Source organism: Felis catus, chromosome B3 (genome assembly GCF_018350175.1).
Source record: "Felis catus isolate Fca126 chromosome B3, F.catus_Fca126_mat1.0, whole genome shotgun sequence".
In the NCBI taxonomy this organism is placed as follows: Eukaryota; Metazoa; Chordata; class Mammalia; order Carnivora; family Felidae; genus Felis; species Felis catus.
In genome coordinates this window covers 53,478,993-53,501,500 of record NC_058373.1, presented here as the reverse complement: position 1 = coordinate 53,501,500, position 22,508 = coordinate 53,478,993, and the positions used below count along the sequence as shown (strand labels likewise).

At 39.4% G+C, this 22,508-nt stretch overlaps 1 protein-coding gene across 2 annotated transcripts in view; it reads right to left on the bottom strand.

Annotated features, from left to right (window-relative positions):
- USP50 (ubiquitin specific peptidase 50) overlaps positions 1 to 21,574 on the bottom strand; it is a 40,942-nt gene extending 19,368 nt beyond the window's left edge. Inside the window, exons 1-6 of one of the 2 annotated variants that reach the window (XM_003987182.6) lie at positions 21,333 to 21,574; positions 19,363 to 19,557; positions 18,927 to 19,122; positions 17,103 to 17,309; positions 15,705 to 15,847; positions 8,797 to 8,929 (exon numbers count right to left, since the gene is read on the bottom strand). In XM_003987182.6, coding sequence (XP_003987231.2) covers positions 8,797 to 8,929; positions 15,705 to 15,847; positions 17,103 to 17,309; positions 18,927 to 19,122; positions 19,363 to 19,557; positions 21,333 to 21,385 — 927 coding nt within the window. In that variant the 5' untranslated portion in view covers positions 21,386 to 21,574. The remainder of the gene's footprint in view (positions 1 to 8,796; positions 8,930 to 15,704; positions 15,848 to 17,102; positions 17,310 to 18,926; positions 19,123 to 19,362; positions 19,558 to 21,332) is intronic. The other variant, XM_019832439.3, reaches the window with a different exon arrangement.
- Between the last annotated feature and the right edge of the window lie 934 nt (positions 21,575 to 22,508).

The following is a 22,508-nucleotide window of genomic DNA, read 5'->3' as shown; positions in this document are numbered from 1 at the left end:
TACAAAGAATATCATCCAAAAGAAAGCTGGCATAGTTTTATCAATATTAGCCTAGATAAATTAGTCTAATATTTCACTTAAAGTGAAAAGCATTTTTACGAATAAAAGATTCTCTGTATGATATAAGGAACAATTCACTAGATTGTTCTAGTGAATTGTGCAATTCACTAGATTGCACTAGATACAAAATTGCACACATAGCTTCAAATTATGGAAATTAAAAATGACAATTACTAGAAAATTTTGACCAAAATCACAATCTTTTAACACACATCCTTCAGTTATTTTGAAAAAGCAAACAAAAACTTATTAAGAGTATATAATATTTGAACAACACAATTAATAAATTATATCTAAATGAAATATGGAACTCTGAACCTAATTTAAAAAATCCTTTCAAGCACACATAAATCTCGGCCACAAGGCAAATATCAACACATGCCAAGAGTAAATAACATTTGGACCACATTTCCTAATAAAAATGCAATTAAGTTAGAAGTTAGCAACAAAACAATGATTAAAAAAATCATGTTTGTGGGGGGCCTGCATGGCTCAGTCAGTTAAGCATCCAACTCTTGATTTCAGTTCAGGTCATGATCTCACAATTCATGAGCTCGAGTCCTACATTGGGCTCTGCGCTGACAGCACTGAGCCTGGTTGGATTCTCTGTCTCTCTTTGCCCCTTGTCCTCTCGTGCTTTCTCTCTTAAATAAATAAACTTAAAAAAAAATCATGTTTGGATGTATCATGTAAATGGATGTCAAAACAAAGTCAGAGTAGCAGGATTTATATCGGACAAACTAGACTTTATTCTTGTATTTTTTTTTTATCCTGCTTTGGTAACAGAGTATACTGGCCTCATAGAATGATTGTGAATGTGTTGCCTCTATTCCATTATTTGTAAGATTTTGATGGAAAAATTGTAGTAATTATTGGTTTAAATGTTTGATAGCATTTGTCAATGAAATCTTGTGGTCTTGGGCTTTTCTCTGCTGGCAGATTCTTGATTCCTAATTCAATTTTCATTCATGCTTTTGGTCCAAGATTTCCTACTTCTTGAATTCAAGATTGATGATTCAATCATGGTAACTTGGGCATTATCTGATTTTTTTTCACTCTAAGTTATCTGATTTGTTAGTATATAATTGTTTATAGTAATCTGTTATACTATATTTCTGTGGTTCTGCTATATTGTTTTCTCTTCCATTTCTCATTTTGGTGTTTGAGTATTCTCTCTTTTTTTTGTCTTAGTTACAGTAGTTAAAGCATTGCCATTTTCCTTATTTTTTATTGTTTGCAAAACTGGTCATTACTTTCAATGTTATGTTATTGATTATTCTGGTCTATTTTATCTCTGATCTTCCTCTGTTATTTCCCTCCTCTACTAAATTTCAGCTAAGTTTCCTTTTTTTCTAGTTTCTTATGGTGTAACATTCAATTTTTTCTTAATAGAAGCATTTATAGCATAAATTTCACTCTAACATCTGCTTTTGATGCATCTCGCAGGTTTTGGAATATTGTGTTTTCTTTTTCTTTTGTTATAGGACATATTTTGATTTGCAGTTTGATTTCTTATTTGGTCCACTGCTTGTGTAGTGTGTTGCTTAATTTTTAAATATTTAATATTTACATTGTAGATATTCCAGCTTTGTTTTATTGTTGATTGTTGGTTTTGTACAAAAGACTGTGGTTGGAAAATATACTTGGTATGATTTTAGACTTTTTTTTTAAGTTTATTTATTTAGAGGGACAGCATGAGCAGGGGAGGGGCAGAGAGAGAATCTCAAGCAGGCTTTCCGCTGACAGTGCAGAGCCTGATGTAGGGGCTCCATCTCACAAACCAAGAGATCATACCCTGAGCTGAAATCAAGAGTCAGATGCTTGACTGAGCCACCCAGGTGCCGGATGATTTCAGTCCTTCTTAGGTCTGCAATATTTGTTAGGTCTCTTTTTTATGTGATTTAACCAGGGGGTTCTTCTGTATGTACTTGAGGAAAAGGTCTTGAATGGAATGTTTTATATATATCTTTTAGAACCATGTATTCTGAGGTATACTTCAGGTAAGAAATGTTCTTGTTGAAAAAAATAGCTTAGGGTACTTGTTTAAACTAAAGTATATCAGGGGCACCTGGGGAGCTCAGTTAAGCACCCAACTTTAGCTCAGGTCACCATCTCACAGTTCCTAGGTTCAAGCCCTACATCAGGTTCTGTGCTGACAACTCAGAGTCAGGAAACTGCTTCAGATTCTGTGTCTCCCTCTCTCTCTCTCTCTGCACCTCCCTCGCTCATTCTCTGTCTCTCAAAAATAAAATAAACCTTAAAATTTTTTTTTAAAATAAAGTGTATCAGAGGGGAAGTGGGGATGGGTGAAACAGGTGAATAAGATTAAGAATATACTCATGATGAGCACTGAGTAATGTTTCGAATTTTTAATCATATTGTACATCTGTTTATATAAACACAGTATATTTACTATACTGGGGTTGAAATTAAAAAATTTTTAAAATCATGTATGGAATTTTTTTACCAGTGGATAAAAAAACACTGTGGATAAAAACACTAGTGGATAAAAAAACACCTCTAACTAGTGGATAAAAAAACACTGTGTGTGTGTGTGTGTGTGTGTGTGTGTGTGTGTGTGTGTGTGTGTGTGTATTCATTCATCCCCATACATTTGAAGATATAGAAAAGGGACAATTTTATTTTTTAATTCCAGTTAGTTGGGGCACCTGGGTGGCTCAGTTTGTTGAGCATCTGACTTCAGCTCGGGTCATGATCTCATGGTTCACGAGTTCAAGCCCCACATCGGGCTCTGTGCTGACAGCTCAGAGCCTGGAGCCTGCTTCAGATTCTGTGTCTTTCTCTCTCTCTCTGCTCCTCCCCCACTCATGCTCTGTCTCTTTCAAAAATAAATACAAACAAATAAATAAATTCAAGTTAGTTAATCTACAGTGTAGTATTAGTTTCAGGTGTACAATTTAGTGATTCACAACACCTGGTGCTCATCACAGCAAGGGCAGTAATTAATCCCCATCACCTATTTCAAACATCTCCCCACCCACCTCCCCCCTGTTAATAATTAATTTGTTCTTTATAGTTAAGAGTCTGTTTCAGAGCTCCTAAGTGGCTCAGTAGGTTATCGGTATGAATCTTGATTTTGGATCAGGTCATAATCTCATGGTTCGTGGGTTAGAGTTCCACATCCCCCCAGTCTGCAGCCTGCTTGGGATTCACTTTCTCTCCCCCTCTTTTTGCCCCTCCCCTGCTCATGCTCTCAAAAATAAACATTTTTTTAAAAGAGTCTGTTTCTTGGTTTGCTTCTTTTTTCTTCCTATAATCATTTGCTTTGCTTCTTAAATTCCACATTTGAGTGAAATCATATGGTATTTGTCTTTCTCTGACTTATTTCACATAATATACTGTAGTTTCTTTTTTTTATTTTTGAGAGAGACAGAGCATAAGTAGGGGAGGGGCAGAGAGACAAGGAGACACAGAATCACAAGCAGGTTCCAACCTCTGAGCTGTCAGCACAGACCCCCGACGCTGGGCTTGAACCCATGAACCATGAGATCATGACCTGAGCTGAAGCTGGACACTTAACCAACTAAGCTATCCAGGTGCCCCAACATACTCTAGTTTCATCCACGACATTGCAAATGGCAAGATTTAATTCTTTTTGATGGCTGAGTAATATTCCATTGTGTGTGTATGTGTGTGTGTGTGTATATATATATATATATATATATATATATATATAATATTTTATTTCTCCATTCACTAGTCAGTGGACATTTGGACTCTTTCCATAATTTTACTATTGTAAATGATGCTGCTATCAACATCAAGGGTGTATGTATCCCTTTCAATTAGCATTTTTATGTTAGTATTTTTACATTCTTTGAGTAAATATGTAGTAGCGCAATTGCTGGGTCATAGGGTAGTTCTATTTTTTTTTTAATTTTTAAAAAATTTTTATTTTTTGAGGAAGAGTGAAAGTGCACATGACCAGGGGAGGGGCAAAGGAAGGGAGAGAGAGAATGATGAAGACAAACTCCATACATTTTATGAAAAGTTAATGGCCACAGAAGGTGCTGCTGATTCTCTGGGTGAAGAATGGAAGGGTATGTGGTCCAAATCAGTGGTGGAAATGACAAAGAGAACTTCTCCATGAAGCAGGATGTCTTGACCCATGGCTGTGTCTGCCTGCTGTTGAGTAAGGGGCATTCCTGCTACCGACCAAGGAGGACTGGGGGGGAGAAGCACAAATCTGTTCGGGGTTGCACTGTGGCTGCCAATATCAGTGTTCTCAACTTGATCATTGTGGAAAAGGGGGAGAAGGATATTCCTGGACTCACTGGTACTACTGTGCCTCATCACCTGGGGCCCAAAAGAGCTCACAGAATCTGCAAACTTTTCAATCTCTTTAAAGATGACGACGTCCGCCAGTATGCTATAAGGAAGGCCCTAAACAAAGATAAGAAACCAAGAACCAAAGCACCCAAGATTCAACGTCTTGTTATTCCACGTATCCTCCAACACAAACATCGGCGTACTGCTTTGAAGAAACACGATACTAAGAAAAATAAGGAAGAGGCTGCAGAAAATGCTAAACTTTTGGCCAAGAGAATGAAGGAGGCCAAAGTAAAACGCCAGGAACAGATTGCCAAGAGACAGAGGCTGTCCTCTCTGAGAGCTTCTACCTCTGAGTCTGAGTCCAGTCAAAAAGGAGATTTTTCTAAGAGTAACAAATAAGAGCAGACATCAAAAACAAAATAAAATGAGTTGGGCACTTAACCGACTGAGCCACCTGGTGTCCCTAATTTTTTGAGGAAACTTCACACAGTTTTCACAGGGGCAGCACCAAGTTTGCATTCCCACCAGTAGTGGTAAATGGCCAGTTTTATTTTTTTTTAATTTTTTTTCTATCGCTAAGCATACTTTGTTTTTTTTTTATTTTTTTAAATATGAAATTTATTGTCAAATTGGTTTCCATACAACACCCAGTGGTGCCCTCTCAATACCCATCACCCACTTTCCCCTCCCTCCCACCCCCCATCAACCCTCAGTTTGTTCTGTTTTTAAGAGTCTCTTATGGTTTGTCTCCCTCCCTCTCTTTTTTTTCCTTCCCCTCCCATGGTCTTCTGTTAAGTTTCTCAGGATCCACATAAGAGTGAAAACATATGGTATCTGTCCTTCTCTGTATGACTTATTTCACTTAGCATAACACTCTCCAGTTCCATCCACGTTGCTACAAAAAGCCACATTTCATTCTTTCTCATTGCCAAGTAGTATTCCATTGTGTATATAAACCACAACTTATTTACCCATTCATCAGTTGATGGACATTTAGGCCCTTTCCATAATTTGGCTATTGTTGAAAGTGCTGCTATAAACATTGGGGTACAAGTGCCCCTATGCATCAGCACTCCTGTATCTCTTGGGTAAATTCCTAGCAGTGCTATTGCTGGGTAGTAGGGTAGATCTATTTTCAATTTTTTGAGGAACCTCCACACTGTTTTCCAGAGTGGCCTCACCAGTTTGCATTCCCACCAACAGTGCAAGAGGATTCCCATTTCTCCACATCCTTGCCAGCATCTATAGTCTCCTGATTTGTTCATTTTGGCCCCTCTGACTAGTGTGAGGTCATACCTGAGTGTGGTTTTGATTTGTATTTCCCTGATGAGGAGTGACGTTGAGCATCTTTTCATGTGCCTGTTGGAAAATGGCCAGTTTTAAACAGAACTTTAAATATCGTGTTAAGGTTAAAAAAAAAAAGCTTTTAGAAGACTCTAGGTAAATGTCTTTGTGATCTTTGGGTAATTCGTGGCATTTTCACACAATAGAATACTATACAGCAATGAGAACCAACAACTACAGTGCACAAAATATGAATGAATTCTGCAGAATTTTTAGTGGAAAGAGCCAGACACAAAAAGCGTACCTGCTGTATTATCTTGTTTGTTTTTAAATTTTTTAAAAATCTTTATTTTTGACAGAGAAAACGTGACTGGGGGAGGAACACACAGAGAGGGAGAAGACACAGAATCAGAAGCAGGCTCCAGGCTCCGAGCTGTCAGTGCAAAGCCTGATGTGGGGCTGGAACTCAACGACGTGCCAGATTATGACCTGAGCCGAAGTTGGACACTCAGGTGACTGAGCTATCCAGGTGCCCCTACGGTATTTTATTCTTAGCATTGGTGGAGGATAATGTGAATGCTTATTATATTGTCCCTTCTGTGCCTGAAATATTTCAAAATCTCAAAAATAGTCTTTCTAAAAACTTCAAGAGGGTTGAAGGAAGTAAACACTGTTAGCATGTTTGCTACTTTCAAATATTGGGAGGGACATCATGTATAAGAAAGAAAAAGACTTGGGACAAATGGAAGAAATTATGAGGAGGAAGCAGACTTTTATGAACTATCAGAGGCAACATGAAATAGTGGCAAGATCAGAACTGTCTGGAGCCAGCCTGCCTCGCTTCAGATCTTGGCTCTGTCCTCTTAGGCTGTATGATTGGGGCAGTTTATTTAACCCTACTGTTCTGTTTCCCATCCTGTAAAAGGGGGATAATAATAGTCCTTACCTCACAGGGCTATAGAAGGACTAAAGGATATTTGCAAAGTGTTGAGAACAGTGCCAGGTACATAACAGGCACTATACATTTGTAAAGTAAGTCAAAACAAATCTGACAGATAAAGAGCCTGCCTTGCAAAGCAGCAAGCTCTTCAAGGGCTTGTGCAAAGGCTGGAAAAATCTCAATTAAGGATGATGTAGAGGTATCCATTTCTGGTCTAGAGAAGTACTTCTCAAACTTCCATAGGCATTTGAATCACATAGGGATCTTGCTAAAATGCATGTTCTGAATCACTAAGTCTGGGGTGAGCCTGAGATTCTTTATATCTGAAAGTCATGCTAATGCTGCAGGGCTTCCGAGAACAACAGCTTTAGGAACAGAGCTCTAAATGGCCTTTCCCTGTGGCCATACATCATAGTTACAAAGATGCTTAGTTCTTACTTCTGATCAGTCATCAATTTCCAGTAAATTCTAAATATATTTGTCTTTCAAAAGCAACTTTTGGCCCCTCAGTTAACAATTTGTATTTTTCTTTAAATGTTTATTTGGGAGGGGGGGTGTGGATAGGGGCAGAGAGAGAAGGAGACAGAGGATCTGAAGCAGGCTCCAGGCTCTGCACTGACAGCAGTGAGCCTGACACAGGCTTCGAACTCCCGAACCATGAGATCATGACCCGAGCTAAAGTCAGACGCTCAACTGACTGAGCCACCCAGGAACCCCTTAACTAATAGTAATTTAAACACTAGAAGGCCTACCAATTTATAGGAGGTTTGGAGCAAATCTTTTCATACAAATTTGTATCTTCTCATAATGTTGATAATTATATACTCTTTTACAAATTCAGCTTTCTGACTTTGGATTTTCATAAAGAACAAATGCTTATAATGAGAAATTTAAACAGTAAAATATAGGGGAGGCAGTTCCTATATCATTCTGGAATTCACAGTAGAAGCTATATTTGATCTGATAGAGGATGGCACTTTAGATTTCCAGTAGGGAAGTAAAAGAAAGAAAACCACATGTGAGAGCAGGATAGATAAGAAAGAAGGAGACTGTCAAGGCTTAAACTAAGAAAAAATGGGGGCACGTGGGTGTCTCAGTCAGCTAAGCATCTGACTTTGGCTCAGGTCATGGTCTCGCAGTTCATGGGTTCGAGCCCAGCATTGGTCTCTGTGCTGACAGCTTGGAGCTTGGAGCCTGCTTTGGATTGATTCTGTGTCTCCCTCTCTCTGCCTCTCCCCTACTTGTACTCGTTCTCTCTCTCTCAAAAAATCAATAAACATTTAAAAATATTTTTAAAAAAGAAACAAGAATCATTTTTTAAAGGTTGGAGGTATGGTTCTGAGAGGTTAAACAGGTTAAAAAGTGGGATGGGCATTTTATGATGTATTAATTCAACAAGCTCAATAGGAGAATTAGTTGTCTGTGTATCAGAAGACCCTGGTGAAGCACAGTGGGCTCTGCTGGGAGCTCTTTGATGCGCTCTGGGCCCAGCTGGACCCCCCAGGTTCAAGGGGAAATCAGGGTGTGTGATCCAGAAGAGAAACTCAGAGAATGGTTTGGTGCCTGGGGATGGTCGACATTGTAGGAAGCTCTGGATGATTTGGTCTGAATTATACTCCACACTTTCCTTCCTTCAGGGAATCCTCAGTGACACTTGACTTAGAGCCAAAGGGAACCCCTAGAGTTTCCTGAGGACTGGAACTAAAAAGCTGCTGAAACTAACTTCTGCTGCCCCACAGCCCAACCTGCAAGTACCCCCAGATCTGAACTAGCCAATGAGTGGGGGGAAAGCCAGCAGGCAATGGACAGGACATTTTATTCTGTCATTATTCTACTGTTCTAAGTCAAAGGAAAAAGTTCCAGGCTCTGTATTTTGCTTTAAAAAAAAGAATATAGGAGAAGTGAGGGAAAGATAAGAGTAGGCATTCAAGGGATGCCTGGGTTAAGTGTCCAACTTTGGCTCAGGTCATGATCTCACAGTTTGTGAGTTTGAGCCCCACATCGGGCTCTGTGGTGAAAGCTCCGATGTGCTCAGATTCTGTGTCTCCCTCTTTCTCTCTGCCTCTCCCCGGCTCACTCTTGTGCTCCTCTCTCTCTCGCTGTCTCAACAGTAAATGTTAAAAAAAAATAAAATAAAAAAGAATAGGCATTCGAGTAGATAATTCTATAATTTTCTTTAAATGTGTGTTATTTTTAAATAGTTTCAGTATTTTACTCACCACAACCGCACAGAGGTTATATTTAGGGTGTTTCCGAAAAACTGGACAAATATAAGGACTAAGGTCCAAGTTTGTGAGTGGATAATGAATATCTGTCCTCAGTTTTCTTTTCATTGTACCCAGAATGTCAAATCTGGAGAGAGAATACATGTGCAAAATACAAAGTAAGTTTGTAAATGACTCATTAGTGAAGTCTACATACCTTGGTAAGTTCCAAGTACAGTTAAAAGTAATTTCTTACAAAGGTAATTTGGCACAGACCTGTACATAATTTTCCTTATCTATGTATACTTATAATCTCCACATTCCTTAGTGTCACCAGAACTGACACTGGTTGGGCCAGGGGTATGAGTCAGAGAGTAAGACATTACAGAATCAATCCAGTAAGAAGGCAACAGGGAAAAAGCCAGGCTTGACATCAGGGAGTAGAAATGACCTGACTGACTCAGCTTTTCCTTATCTTGATTTTAGCACATGTTGTCTTGGCAATGCCCTTTTACCAGCTCTGAGGTTTGTTTTTTTAATGTTTATTTTTGAGGGGGGGGGAGCATGAGCGTGGGGCACTGGGGGGGGGGAGGGTAGCGGTGGCAGACACAGAGGAAAACACAGAATCTGAAGCAAGCTCCACGCTAATCAAGTTGTCAGCACAGAGCCCAACATGGGGCTCAAACCCATGAACCATGAGATCATGACTTGAGCCAAAGTCAGACACTTAAACAACTGAGCCACTCAGGCACCTCTCCAGCTCTGAAGGTTTTTTGTTTTTTGTTTTTAATGTGTATTTATTTTAGAGAGAGCACGTGAGCAGGAGAGGGGCAGAGAGAGAGAGAGAGAGAGAGAGAGAGAGAGAGAGAAACACAGAATCTGAAGCAGGCTCCAGTCGCTGAGCTGTCAGCACAGAGCCTGACATGGGGCCCAAACACACGAACTGTGAGATCGTGACCTGAGCTGATGTCGGACAATTAACAAACTGAGCTACCCAGGCACCCCTCTGAGGTTTTAATGTATCTTTAATAAGATAAAATTTTCTGCGAATCTTGTCTCATTCTCGAATTGTTATATAGATCAGCAGTTCCCAAATTTGAACTCCTATCAGCATCACTGGAGTTTTTTCAAAAATTATGTTTATTTTAGAAAAATGGCTCATTTAGGCCTGGGGCAGGAAAATTATTGCATGACCATGCTTATGTACCATAGCAAAAGAAAGGAAGATTTATACCCATAGAAAAACCTATATGCTAATGTTTATAGCAGCTATATTCATATCTGCCACAAATTGCTATCAGCCCAAATGTTCATCAACTGATGAATGAATAAACAATTGTGATACATTCACGAAAGGGAATACTACATAGCAAGACAAAGGAAAGATCCACTAACTGATGCCACGACACGAATTCATCTCAGAAACATTATGTTAAGTGAAAGAAGCGGAACTCAAAAACGAAACAAAAAAAAACAAAACCAAAACCAAAAACAAAAAACAAAACCACACATGGTATAACATAGGACATTCTGGAAAAGGCAAAACTATAAAGACAGAAATCTGATCAGACGATTCCAGAGGCTGAGGGTAGGAGAAAGGGTGGATTATAAGAAAATGTTTTGGGGTGACAGACGTACTCGTATGTTGGCTGTGATGGTTTACATGACTGCATGTATTTGTCAAAATTCATAGAACTGTACACCTAAAATGGATACATTTTATACTTGCAATTATACTTTAATAAACCTAAACTAACTAATGGGCTCAGAGCAACAGGCTTGAAGGGTCTCCCACTGGTCAATTTTGTGTGTGTGTGTTTTTTAAATATATGAAATTTATTGTCAAATTGGTTTCCATACAACACCCAGTGCTCATCCCAAAAGATGCCCTCTTCAATACCCATCACCCACCCTCCCTTCCCTCCCACCCCCCATCAGCCCTCAGTTTGTTCTCCTTTTTTTTCAAAGTCTGTTATGCTTTCGCTCTCTCCCACTCTAACCTCTCTTTTTTTTTTCCCTTTCCCCTCCCCCATGGGTTCCTGTTAAGTTTCTCAGGATCCACATAAGAGTGAAAACATGTGGTATCTGTCTTTCTCTGTATGGCTTATTTCACTTAGCATCACACTCTCCACTTCCATCCACGTTGCTACAAAGGGCCATATTTCATTCTTTCTCATTGCCACGTAGTACTCCATTGTGTATATAAACCACAATGTCTTTATCCATTCATCAGTTGATGGACATTTAGGCTCTTTCCATAATTTGGCTATGGTTGAGAGTGCTGCTATAAACATTGGGGTACAAGTGCCCCTATGCATCAGTACTCCTGTATCCCTTGGGTAAATTCCTAGCAGTGCTACTGCTGGGTCATAGGGTAGGTCTATTTTTAATTTTTTGAGGAACCTCCACACTGTTTTCCAGAGTGGCTGCACCAGTTTGCATTCCCACCAACAGTGCAAGAGGGTTCCTACTTCTCCACATCCTTGCCAGCATCTATAGTCTCCTGATTTGTTCATTTTGGCCCCTCTGACTGGCATGAGGTGATATCTGAGGGTGGTTCTGATTTGTATTTCTCTGATGAGGAGCGACATTGAGCATCTTTTCATGTGCCTCTTGGCCATCCAGATGTCTTCTTTAGAGAAGTGTCTCTTCATGTTTTCTGCCCATTTCTTCACTGGATTACTTGTTTTTCGGGTGTGGAGTTTGGTGAGCTCTGTATAGATTTTGGATACTAGCCCTTTGTCCGATATGTCATTTGCAAATATCTTTTCCCATTCCGTTGGTTGCCTTTTAGTTCTGTTGATTGTTTCCTTTGCTGTGCAGAAGCTTTTTATCTTCATGAGGTCCCAAGAGTTCCTTTTTGCTTTTAATTCCCTTGCCTTTGGGGATGTGTCAAGTAAGAAATTGCTACGGCTGAGGTCAGAGAGGTCTTTTCCTGTTTTCTCCTCTAGGGTTTTGATGGTTTCCTGTCTCACATTCAGGTCCTTTATCCATTTTGAGTTTATTTTTCTGAATGGTGTGAGAAAGTGGTCTAGTTTCAACCTTCTGCATGTTGCTGTTCAGTTCTCCCAGCACCATTTGTTAAAGAGACTGTCTTTTTTCCATTGGATGTTCTTTCCTGCTTTGTCAAAGATTAGTTGGCCATCCTTTTGTGGGTCTAGTTCTGGGGTTTCTATTCTATTCCATTGGTCTATGTGCCTGTTTTTGTGCCAATACCATGCTGTCTTGATGATTACAGCTTTGTAGTAGAGGCTAAAGTCTGGGATTGTGATGCCTCCTGCTTTGGTCGTCTTCTTCAAAATTATTTTGGCTATTCGGGGCCTTTTGTGGTTCCATATGAATTTTAGGATTGCTTGTTCTGGCTTCGAGAAGAATGCTGGTGCGATTTTGATTGGGATTGCATTGAATGTGTAGATAGCTTTGGGTAGTATTGACATTTTGACAATATTTATTCTTCCAACCCATGAGCATGGAATGTTTTTCCATTTCTTTATATCTTCTTCAATTTCCTTCATAAGCTTTCTATAGTTTTCAGCATACAGATCTTTTACATCTTTGGTTAGACTTATTCCTAGGTATTTTATGCTTCTTGGTGCAATTGTGAATGGGATCAGTTTCTTTATTTGTCTTTCTGTTGCTTCATTATTAGTGAATAAGAATGCAACTGATTTCTGTACATTGATTTTGTATCCTGCGACTTGGCTGAATTCATGCATCAGTTCTAGCAGACTTTGGTGGAGTCTCTCGGGTTTTCCATGTAGAATATCATGTCATCTGCAAAAAGTGAAAGCTTGACTTCATCTTTGCCAATTTTGATGCCTTTGCTTTCCTTTTGTTGTCTCATTGCTGATGCTAGCACTTCCAACACTATGTTAAACAACAGCGGTGATAGTGAACATCCCTGTCATGTTCCTGATCTCAGGGGGAAAGCTCTCAGTTTTTCCCCACTGAGGATGATGTTAGCTGTGGGCTTTTCATAAATGGCTTTTATGATCTTTAAGTATATTCCTTCTATCCCGACTTTCTGGAGGGTTTTTATTAAGAAAGGATGCTGAATTTTGTCAAATGCTTTTTCTGCATCGATTGACAGGATCATATGGTTCTTATCTTTTCTTTTATTAATGTGATGTATCACGTTGATTGATTTGTGAATGTTGAACCAGCCCTGCAGCTCAGGAATGAATCCCACTTGATCATGGTGAATAATTCTTTTTATATGCTGTTGAATTCGATTTGCTAGTATCTTATTGGGAATTTTTGCATCCATATTCATCAGGGATATTGGCCTGTGGTTCTCTGTTTTTATTGGGTCTCTGTCTGGTTTAGGAATCAAAGTAATACTGCTTCATAGAATGAGTCTGGAAGTTTTCCTTCCCTTTCTATTTTTTGGAATAGCTTGAGAAGGATAGGTATTATCTCTGCTTTCAACGTCTGGTAGAACTCCCCTGGGAGGCCATCTGGTCCTGGACTCTTATTTGTTGGGAGATTTTTGATAACTGATTCAATTTCTTCTCTGGTTATGGGTCTGTTCAAGCTTTCTATTTCCTCCTGATTGAGTTTTGGAAGTGTGTGGGTGTTTAGGAATTTGTCCATTTCTTCCAGGTTGTCCAGTTTGTTGGCATATAGTTTTTCATAGTATTCCCTGATAATTGCTTGTATTTCTGAGGGATTGGTTGTAATAATTCCAATTTCACTCGTGATGTTATCTATTTGGGTCATCTCCCTTTTCTTTTTGAGAAGCCTGGCTAGGGGTTTATCAATTTTGTTTATTTTTTCAAAAAACCAACTCTTGGTTTCATTGATCTGCTCTACAGTTTTTTTTAGATTCTATATTGTTTATTTCTGCTCTGATCTTTATTATTTCTCTTCCTCTGCTGGGTTTACCCACTGGTCAATTTTGAAAAATTTAAACATCAAGAAGAATGATGATAGTAATGATATTAAGCACATGGAGTTTAAAAATATCCAGGAGTCCAGAGTTATGCTAATTACAGAGGGAAACTATACCTTTAAATGGTGGGATATTATAGTCACTACTGTATCTAAGGATCAAACATAAAATCACCAATAGTGGGCCAAACTTTGATGATGTGCCTCCTGATGTAATGTGGTAACAAGTATAGAAAGTCACCTGGGCTGAATTCTTGCTAAAAAAAAAAAAAAAAAAGTTTAGCTTGAGCCTCACTTGGATCAGCTGGAGGGAGAAGGCACTAGATTCTTCTTTGGAACCTCTCAGAAAGGAATGCAGCCTTACAGACAGTTTGATTTTAGCCTTCTAAGACCCACCTTAGCCTTCTAACTACAAAACTATAAGGCGACCACTACACACATTAAAATGCCAAGATTGCTAGGAAAATAGAATAGGAGGATCTGAAGCTCACTTCGTTCCCTGGTCCCATTGGAGCAACTAAGTCAGAAAATGACCCGAAGCCTGGCATTATAGACTTTCCACAGTTAATCATAGAGAGGAGGCCACATGGAAACGGGTAAGAGGGGCAGAGTCCCAGTGGGGAACCAAACTTTCAAGGAAACTAACCACACAGGGGAGAGACACCACATGCATGTAGGCAGAGGAGCAGACCCCACAGCAGGCACCCTGGACACAGGGACCTGCACTGGAAAGAGTCACCATAATATCTGGCGTTGAAAACAAAACAAAAAGTCAATCTACTGAATGGGAGAAGATATTTGTATAGGTAATATGTCCAATAAGGGCTTAGTATCCAAAATATATGAAGAATGGATAACTAACACCAAAAAACAAATAAGAAAAAACAGCCTGGCTGGCTCAGTCAGTGGAACATGCGACTCTTGATCTCAGAGTCATGAGCTCAAGCCCCACACTGGGGGTAGAATTTACTTAAAGACGAAACAAACAAAAACCAATAATCCAATTAAAAATGGGCAGAGGACCTACATCTCTCCAAAGAAGATATATATCAAAACCACAAGGAGATAGCACCTCACACCTGTCAGAATAACTAAAATCAAAAAGATAAGAAACCAGTGTTGGCAAGGATGTGGAGAAGAAGGAACCCTTGTACAGTGTTGGTCAGAAGGCAAACTGGCATAAACACTGTGGAAAAAAATTAAAGATAGAATTTTTAATTCTCAAAATTAAATTTTAATTTAAAATTTTAAATTAAAAAAATTTAAGAAACCTTAAAATTCAAAAATTCAAAAAATTAAAAATAGAATTACCATATGGTCCAATAATTTCACTATTGGGTATTTACCCAAAGAATACAATAACATTAATTTGAAGAAGATACACACACCCCTATATTTATTGCAGCATTATTTATAATAGCTAAGATATGGAAGCAATCCAAGTGTCCATCAATAGATGAATGGATAAAGAAGTTGTATATATCTACAAGGATTATTACTCAACCATAAAAAGGAACAAAATCTTGCCATCTGCAACAACACGGATGGATCTAGAGGGGATGATGCTAAATGAAATAAGTCAGAGAAAAACAAACACCCTATGATTTCCCTCCGTGTAGAATTTAAGGAACAAAACCAACGAAGAAAAAGAGACAAAAAAAACCACATCAGACTCAAATACAGAGAACCAGCTGTTACCAGAGAGGAAGTTGATGGAGGGATGGGTGCAACGGGTCAAGGGGATCAGAAATACTTATCGTGATGAGCACTGACCAACATATAGAATTGCTGAATCCTTATATGGTACACCTGAAACTAATCTAACACTGCCGGTTAGAGTTCAATAAAAAAGGTTAAAATGGCAGATTTTTATGTTACATATATTTTATCACAAATTTTTAAAAGTTTGTAATGTAATATACTGAATAGCACTGAATCACACACTTTAAATGGTTATATTGCATGGTTGTCAATTCTGTCTCCATAAAGCCTTTAAAAAAAAAAATCTGCTCACAAAATGTCAAAATCCATACCTTTTTAAGTGAAAGATAATTACTTTTGGTGCTTTGGAAATACTGGCCCTCACTGCTGTTTCTTGCTTGGTTTCACAGAAGGAACAGTGGATTTGGTTATGCCAGGTCAGTGTATCTTGTTGAAAAAAACACTGGAGACAGTCCTGTTGAGGAAAAAAAAGCACTGGGTAACCAAACTGGATGGACCGCAGCCAGGCTCTCTGTTTTCAGAAGGACTTTGCAAGAGTTGTAGAAATGTAATCCTCAGCACTTTCCTCAAAGTCAACATATCCAGGAGGTACCAGTGTCTCAAGCTGCTGCCTGGATAGGTGCAAAATCTACCCGACAAAGGAGATGCTTCTTTCTTGCTTAGTTACTGAAATGGATCCAAGTGCCCATCTCACTTCTAATCTCTGGATCTGCATTTTAACCTTTCTGGTTTATAACAGAATAATACTGACTGTGCAAATTCCACTAAGCAAGTCAGGCAGCTGTTTTATGTGATTCATCTCATCACAAAAGTGATCTGGAGACTGAAAAATTACACTGCCCACTGTTTTGGATAATAAAGACCACAGAACACCCCAAATTAGATCCCATGCCCACCGGGGCCACCCTCAATGGAACCGGCACCCCTGCTCTGCAAACCATTAACCTAAAGAGAAAGATGAGCAGATTCTCTTTTCAGCAGACTTGCCAGCACCTCATTTAGAGTCTTCAAAATCTGTTTCCAGTAATCTTTAGCAGTTTGATCTGAGAACAAAGCCCAGTTCTAAGTAAGTGGTAGGATTCTGTTCTCCAATTTGGTATGTGAAAACTTTTAGCAATAAATGTGCTTTCATAATTTAGGTAGAAAAAAAATAAATGTGTATTTTTCCGCAAGGGAATGTATTCGTCCCTGCCTTCTAGCTGTCCCCTGCTTTCTATCACTATCCTTCCCCCTACCGTTTACAGATTAATTTTTGGTATTATGGTGAAGAAAATTCAAAAGGTAAACTAAGGCACTATATTCCATTCTATCTTTCCAACATATGCCACACAGCTTCCGTCCAAACACAAGAACTCAAAACCAAGTCAGAATCTTCTATATATAGTTACCAACCTGGATCTACAGACCTCGAGGGTGAGGAAGGGTCACAAAATTTTTGCAAGAATGTATGAATTCCCTATATGCACCAAGCCATCTCAGCAGAATGAATAAACCCTACCTGTCATTCCAATTTCACAACGAGGCTGTTTTATTGAGTACATTGGGAAATACAACTGAATTCATGCTAACTTTTGGCTGTATGTCACTTTCCTATCAAATGTTGTCATCATGGGCTTCCAATTTGTTTTAACTTACAAAGCAGCCTGCATCATAATAGAAAATGTAGGCAACAGCCCTGAGAAGTGGGATCTAGGAGGAACCACACCTACCTGAAGAGAGCACTCGTAATCGGATGGAATGGGGAGGCAAAGAATGGTGAAGACTTCATTCTTGTAGGTGCAGTTCTCACACTTCAAACACATGATGCTATAGTTGAGCTGCCCTTCAAACAGCTGGGTGATGATGGAAACCTCATTGGCAATTGTCTTCCTGCAGCACCTTGGAATAGATCCTTTTTCATATGATTTTCGATGGCACTGAGTCAAGGAACAAATTAGCCCTGAATCAACTACTGGTTATTTGAAAAAAAAAAAAAGTTTTTAATACAATTACTTGATTTTTTTCTATCACAATGATACATTGCTACCAAAACCACTTAGTTTTGGATTCTGACAATAGAGAAAGCTCTTCTTAAGAGTATCTATTAGGTGTGATTTCTGATAATTCAGTTATTTTCCTCATAAATGACACCTAGCAATGATGACTCCCTACCCCTGGTAAGACACATGGCCATGCCCCAGAAGCTGACAGCCTACAAAAGTATGAGACAGGGCCTGGGGGACAGTACTTCTTGGGAAGAGGGTAAGGAAGCTTGCGAACTAGCTTTCAGTCATGCAAACTGATATAAAGGTAAAATAAAGAAATTGACCTCTTCTCCAGCCCCTTGAGATTATGGCAGCCTGATTTAACTAACCTTACAGCCCAATTTGAATCTAGCTCATACTGAGAAGTAGCATTTCTGGGAGCACAGCCTGACTTGTTAGCAGTTTTAGGGCCTCAGTAGAATATACCTTTGGAAGATGCATTGACTCCACGGCCAGCTTTACTTCGGAGCTGCGCGCGCTGCTCTCCTTTGCCTTGCTGCTTTTATTACGCCCTGCTGCCAAGGTCTTCTACCTGATGGTAATTTAATGTCCCTAATTTCAACTTTGGGCTCGGGAACGAGAATGCTATTTATTTCAGATTGGCTGCAGATGAGGACCTAAGTGATTTTACTGACCACCACCCTCCCCTCTGTCAAAAAAAAAAAAAAGTTCCGCCAGGTATATCTTATTTGAAAAAATGAAAAAAGGAACTGAGGATTGCAGATGAGAGTGATTAATGGCTATAGTTTGTGATCTCTGATATTAAGTATTTCTTTAATATTAAGGATATTAACTTTGAAGTAAGCTAACGCCGGCACAAGGACACTGCATAAAACCAAGGACCTATCTTTGTGGAGTATGCGTCTCAGATCAAGGCTGAAGGCAGCGGGTCTCACAGATAAGGGCAAAACCCTTCGTTACTGGCGATCTCATGTTTTATTAAATGTATGTCCTGATCCAGTAAATAACTCTGGTTTGGAATGCTTGGCATGAAGATGAAACAGCAGTATTTAGATCTTTTAATTCCGAGCTTAACATTTTCTTGGGTTTGTAGTTACCAAGAACACGTACTTTAAGTTGTAAAGCTCTATATGTTATACCTCATGAGGACTATATTTGTATAAAAATGTAATTTTCACTTTAGAAAACTAGTCTGTGCAGATGTTATTTGCAAAGGGAACCGATTAGCGTTTCCCGCACCTGCTGATCACTGGAAACACCAAGTGAGCTTTACTAAAGGACAGCCCGAGAAGTTTTAATTCAATAACGCTGGAGTGAGGGTCTTAGAATCTGTGGCCTAAAACTCTTCCCAGGTGATTCTGATGACTCACTAAGTTTGGTAAATACAGACCAATTCAAACACTAACTTGAATGTCCCCCTACACATCCCCCAGCACCTGTGCTCAACACAGAGTGGGCAATATTGACAGAAGAAATGGAAGAATGAAAAATGAAAGTTGCCCATAGAGCTGAGGTCTACCTTATTTCAAGTCCATTGATGTCACTTACCTTTTTCAGAGATTCATGAAGCTCATTCAGGACATAAATCAAGAATTCCTGGGCATCTTGTTGCGTTTTTTTCATGAATGCTGGGTAGAGGTTGCCAAAAGCTGACCGAAATATTTCTGGCGAGACGCATTCTGAGTCTCCAAGCCACATATCTGTCATCACGTAGGCAAACGCAGTGGCAACCTCACTGCAATCCCTTGGAAGAAGGAAGGAGAATATTTCTGGCTGATTTAATGAAAGGAAAGCACCTAAAAACTCAAGCATACGTGGCATCAGACTGAAAACAAAGCTCTGTTCTTGGTTGAACTTCCGGTCTCTGGGGCTCTGCGGCCTCTACTGACTTGTTTAGCCCTCATTAGGGACTTCAGAGGGCTCCCTCCCTCACCTCCCCTTGGGGGAGCAGGGGGCTGGGCGGCAGAGAACGCAAATGGCTTACTTTTGAAGAGCAGTAATGTACTTTCCCGAGAGAAAGTATTCCGCCAGCGGTGAAATGCTGCAGAGACACTGGAGAATGGCGTTCATGTAACACGTGTTGCCCAAGTTCCGCAGGCCTGTCACTCCCTGGGAATGGGGCTGGTTCTCCTCCACCTCCTTGACTGGAGAGCTGTCATAGTGATCTGTGCACTCTGCGCTGTGTTGGGGCCATGCAGAGAGAAATGAGAGCATTTTGAGGGTGTAAAATATGTGAAAGTGACAACAAATCACTCTCAAGCTCATGATACAAAGAAGAGTCCTCAATGAGACTTCTGTCAAATACATTCCCTACCCAGAACAGAAGTACTCAAACTCAAGGTCTAAAATTGCATTACTTATTCTGGAACTCTGAACAGTGCCTGCAGCCAAATAAAGGGAGATAGAAGATTCTTCCTGAAACCAGATCAAGAGGACAGAAATAACGGCCTTTCAGAGACCTAGAATTGCTTGGCTAAAACTGCACTTTCACTCTGAATACCAAAGTATTTCTTTTTTTTTTTTTTTTTTTTTTTTTTTTCCCCTCTCTGGGCCAAATAATTTAATGATTTGTAGTAACAATAATGGCAATAGATAGCAGTTAATAAAAACAAAAGCTATCATGTATTGAACCTCGCCAGTTGTTAATATGCATTTTCCCATTTAATCCTTTCTATGGGGTAGGTATACTTATTTAAAAAATTTTTTTTTAATGTTTATTTATTTTTGAGAGAGAGACAGGGCACGAGCAGGGGAGGGGCAGAGCAAGAGGGAGACACAGAATCTGAAGCAGGCTCCAGGCTCTGAGTTGTCAGCACAGAGCCCGATGCGGGGCTCAAACTCACCAGCCATGAGATCATGACCTGAGCCGAGGTCAGATGCTCAACCGAGCCACCCAGGCGCCCCCAGGTGTGCCCTGTTTTTAAATCCTGTTTTATAGAGGAAATATTACATTTAAGTGGTTTAGTCATTTGCCTATGATATAAGTATGTGCAGTGGTATGTGGAGAGAAGGAATACCTATCTACGTACCTATCTACCTGAGTTATTTGGATTTATATATCATATATTAAGAGAGTGTATGTGTACACATACATATATATGGCATATGTACATATTGAGAGCATATACACAATACTAAAGATATCAACATTAAGAGCACATATATGTGTGTATAATATGTACGTGTGTGTATGTATTCATATAAACACACATATACACAGAGAGAGAGCATAGGCTTTGTAAAGAACAGATCTTAGTTTAAGTCCTGACTCTGCCAGTTTCTAGTTACACGATGTGGGACACTTATATCTGTGTCTCATCTATAAAATAGGATCAATGCTACCATGTAGGGCTGTTGGGAGGATTAGATTAAATGATGTGAGGCACATGGCACAGATTGCATAGTTAATAAATGGCAACCTAAAAATATTTTTGAACAAGTGACTGATGTAGGCTGTTCCTAACAGTAAGTGTATAGAATTCGAGAATTCATGTGCACAGACAGCCCAGCACAGAGGAGAGAACAGGTTCCCAGGGAGTCCTCCTCTCTCCACACAAGCTTCCTTTTGTAATTTGACTATTGCTCATGGCAGCCCAGCATCTTTGTCCTTTATGATTTTTCTTCCCGTGTACAGTATCTAAAATTGGGTCTCCATGAGACAGTTACCTCACCTCAGTACCTCCATTTATAATTCTGCCAGTTAGAAAAGTGTTCACTATTACATGATGTTCATTTCATGTTTATTGACTGGGGTCATCGGAGGCCCTGGACGGCCCCTCTTTAGGAATATCTATTGCCTAGATATTAAACAACATCTTCCCTTCCTTTTGTGGGCCCTCCACTGGGTCAAACCTGGGGGAACCCTTCCAAAGGTGGCATGTATCCCCGACTCCTTTGACATGCCCCGCCCCCCAAATGAACTTATCGAGAAAGCTATCGTAGATAGTGGCTCACAGGACATAGTAGATACTGAAGTCATCTGCAGGGCAGGGCCGCTCTGAAGCCATTTTAGTGCATCTACGTTGGCCTTTCACTTCTATTCAGGGACTACATCTAATCCTTTTAACTTCATTTCTCTGAGCCTGTTACTTTGGCTCTTTTTGTTTGTAATAAGCAAGTTGTATGTTTCCCTCCCTTTTCAGTAGATGCAAACTGGTTTTTATCTGTACTTCAGGTACATTCCAACTTAGATTTTCCATACATCATAATCATTTCCATTCACCCTCAGGATTCTAGCATGTTGCCATGAGATACTGTTACTCAGCTGCTTAAAAACTTTAAAAACATTAGATTTCAGAGAATGAACTGAACATATAAGCTCTATTCCCCCATCACTCAGTTTCTCTTTTGTGTGTGTGTGTGTAATATATATCTTATATATTATCTCTTGTGTGTGTGTGTGTGTGTGTGTGTGTGTGTGTGTAATATATATAAGATACATCATATATATGTATAAGATAGATCATACATATATTATATATATGTATGATCTATCTTATACACATACACAGAAGATGTGTGTGTGTGTAATATATATCTTATATATTATCTCGTGTGTGTGTATGTAATATATATCTTATATATATATAAGATAGATCATATATATATGATAGATCATATATAGATCTAAGATAGATATATATAAGATACATATATGATCTAAGATAGATCATATATAAGATACATATATGATCTATCTTATACACATACACAGAAGATTTACCTCCATATAGTCCATTATGGCAACTCTGCCTCCTTTTGGTGCCCATCCCCATTCCCAGGGATCACATCACTCCTAGATCCCAAGGGAATATTTCTCACCCTGGGAAGGGAGGCAGTTGGACTTTGCTGCTTCTTAAAATGGATAGCATTGGGATAGACTGGAGTCTTTCTTTTTGTGGTCACCAACTACAGTCCAAAGAGGGTGCAGACATACATATACACCCCACTAAGGCCACCCAGGGCAAATATAAAGTGTTCATCATAGAAGGATTTATAAACTGAGGGGCAGCAAAGCTCACAATCTTCCAAGCTCTCAACCCATTGTCTTCATAGAGAACCATTCTTAAGAAACCCTTCAGTAGGGGCGCCTGGGTGGCTCAGTTGGTTAAGCGTCCAACTTTGGCTCAG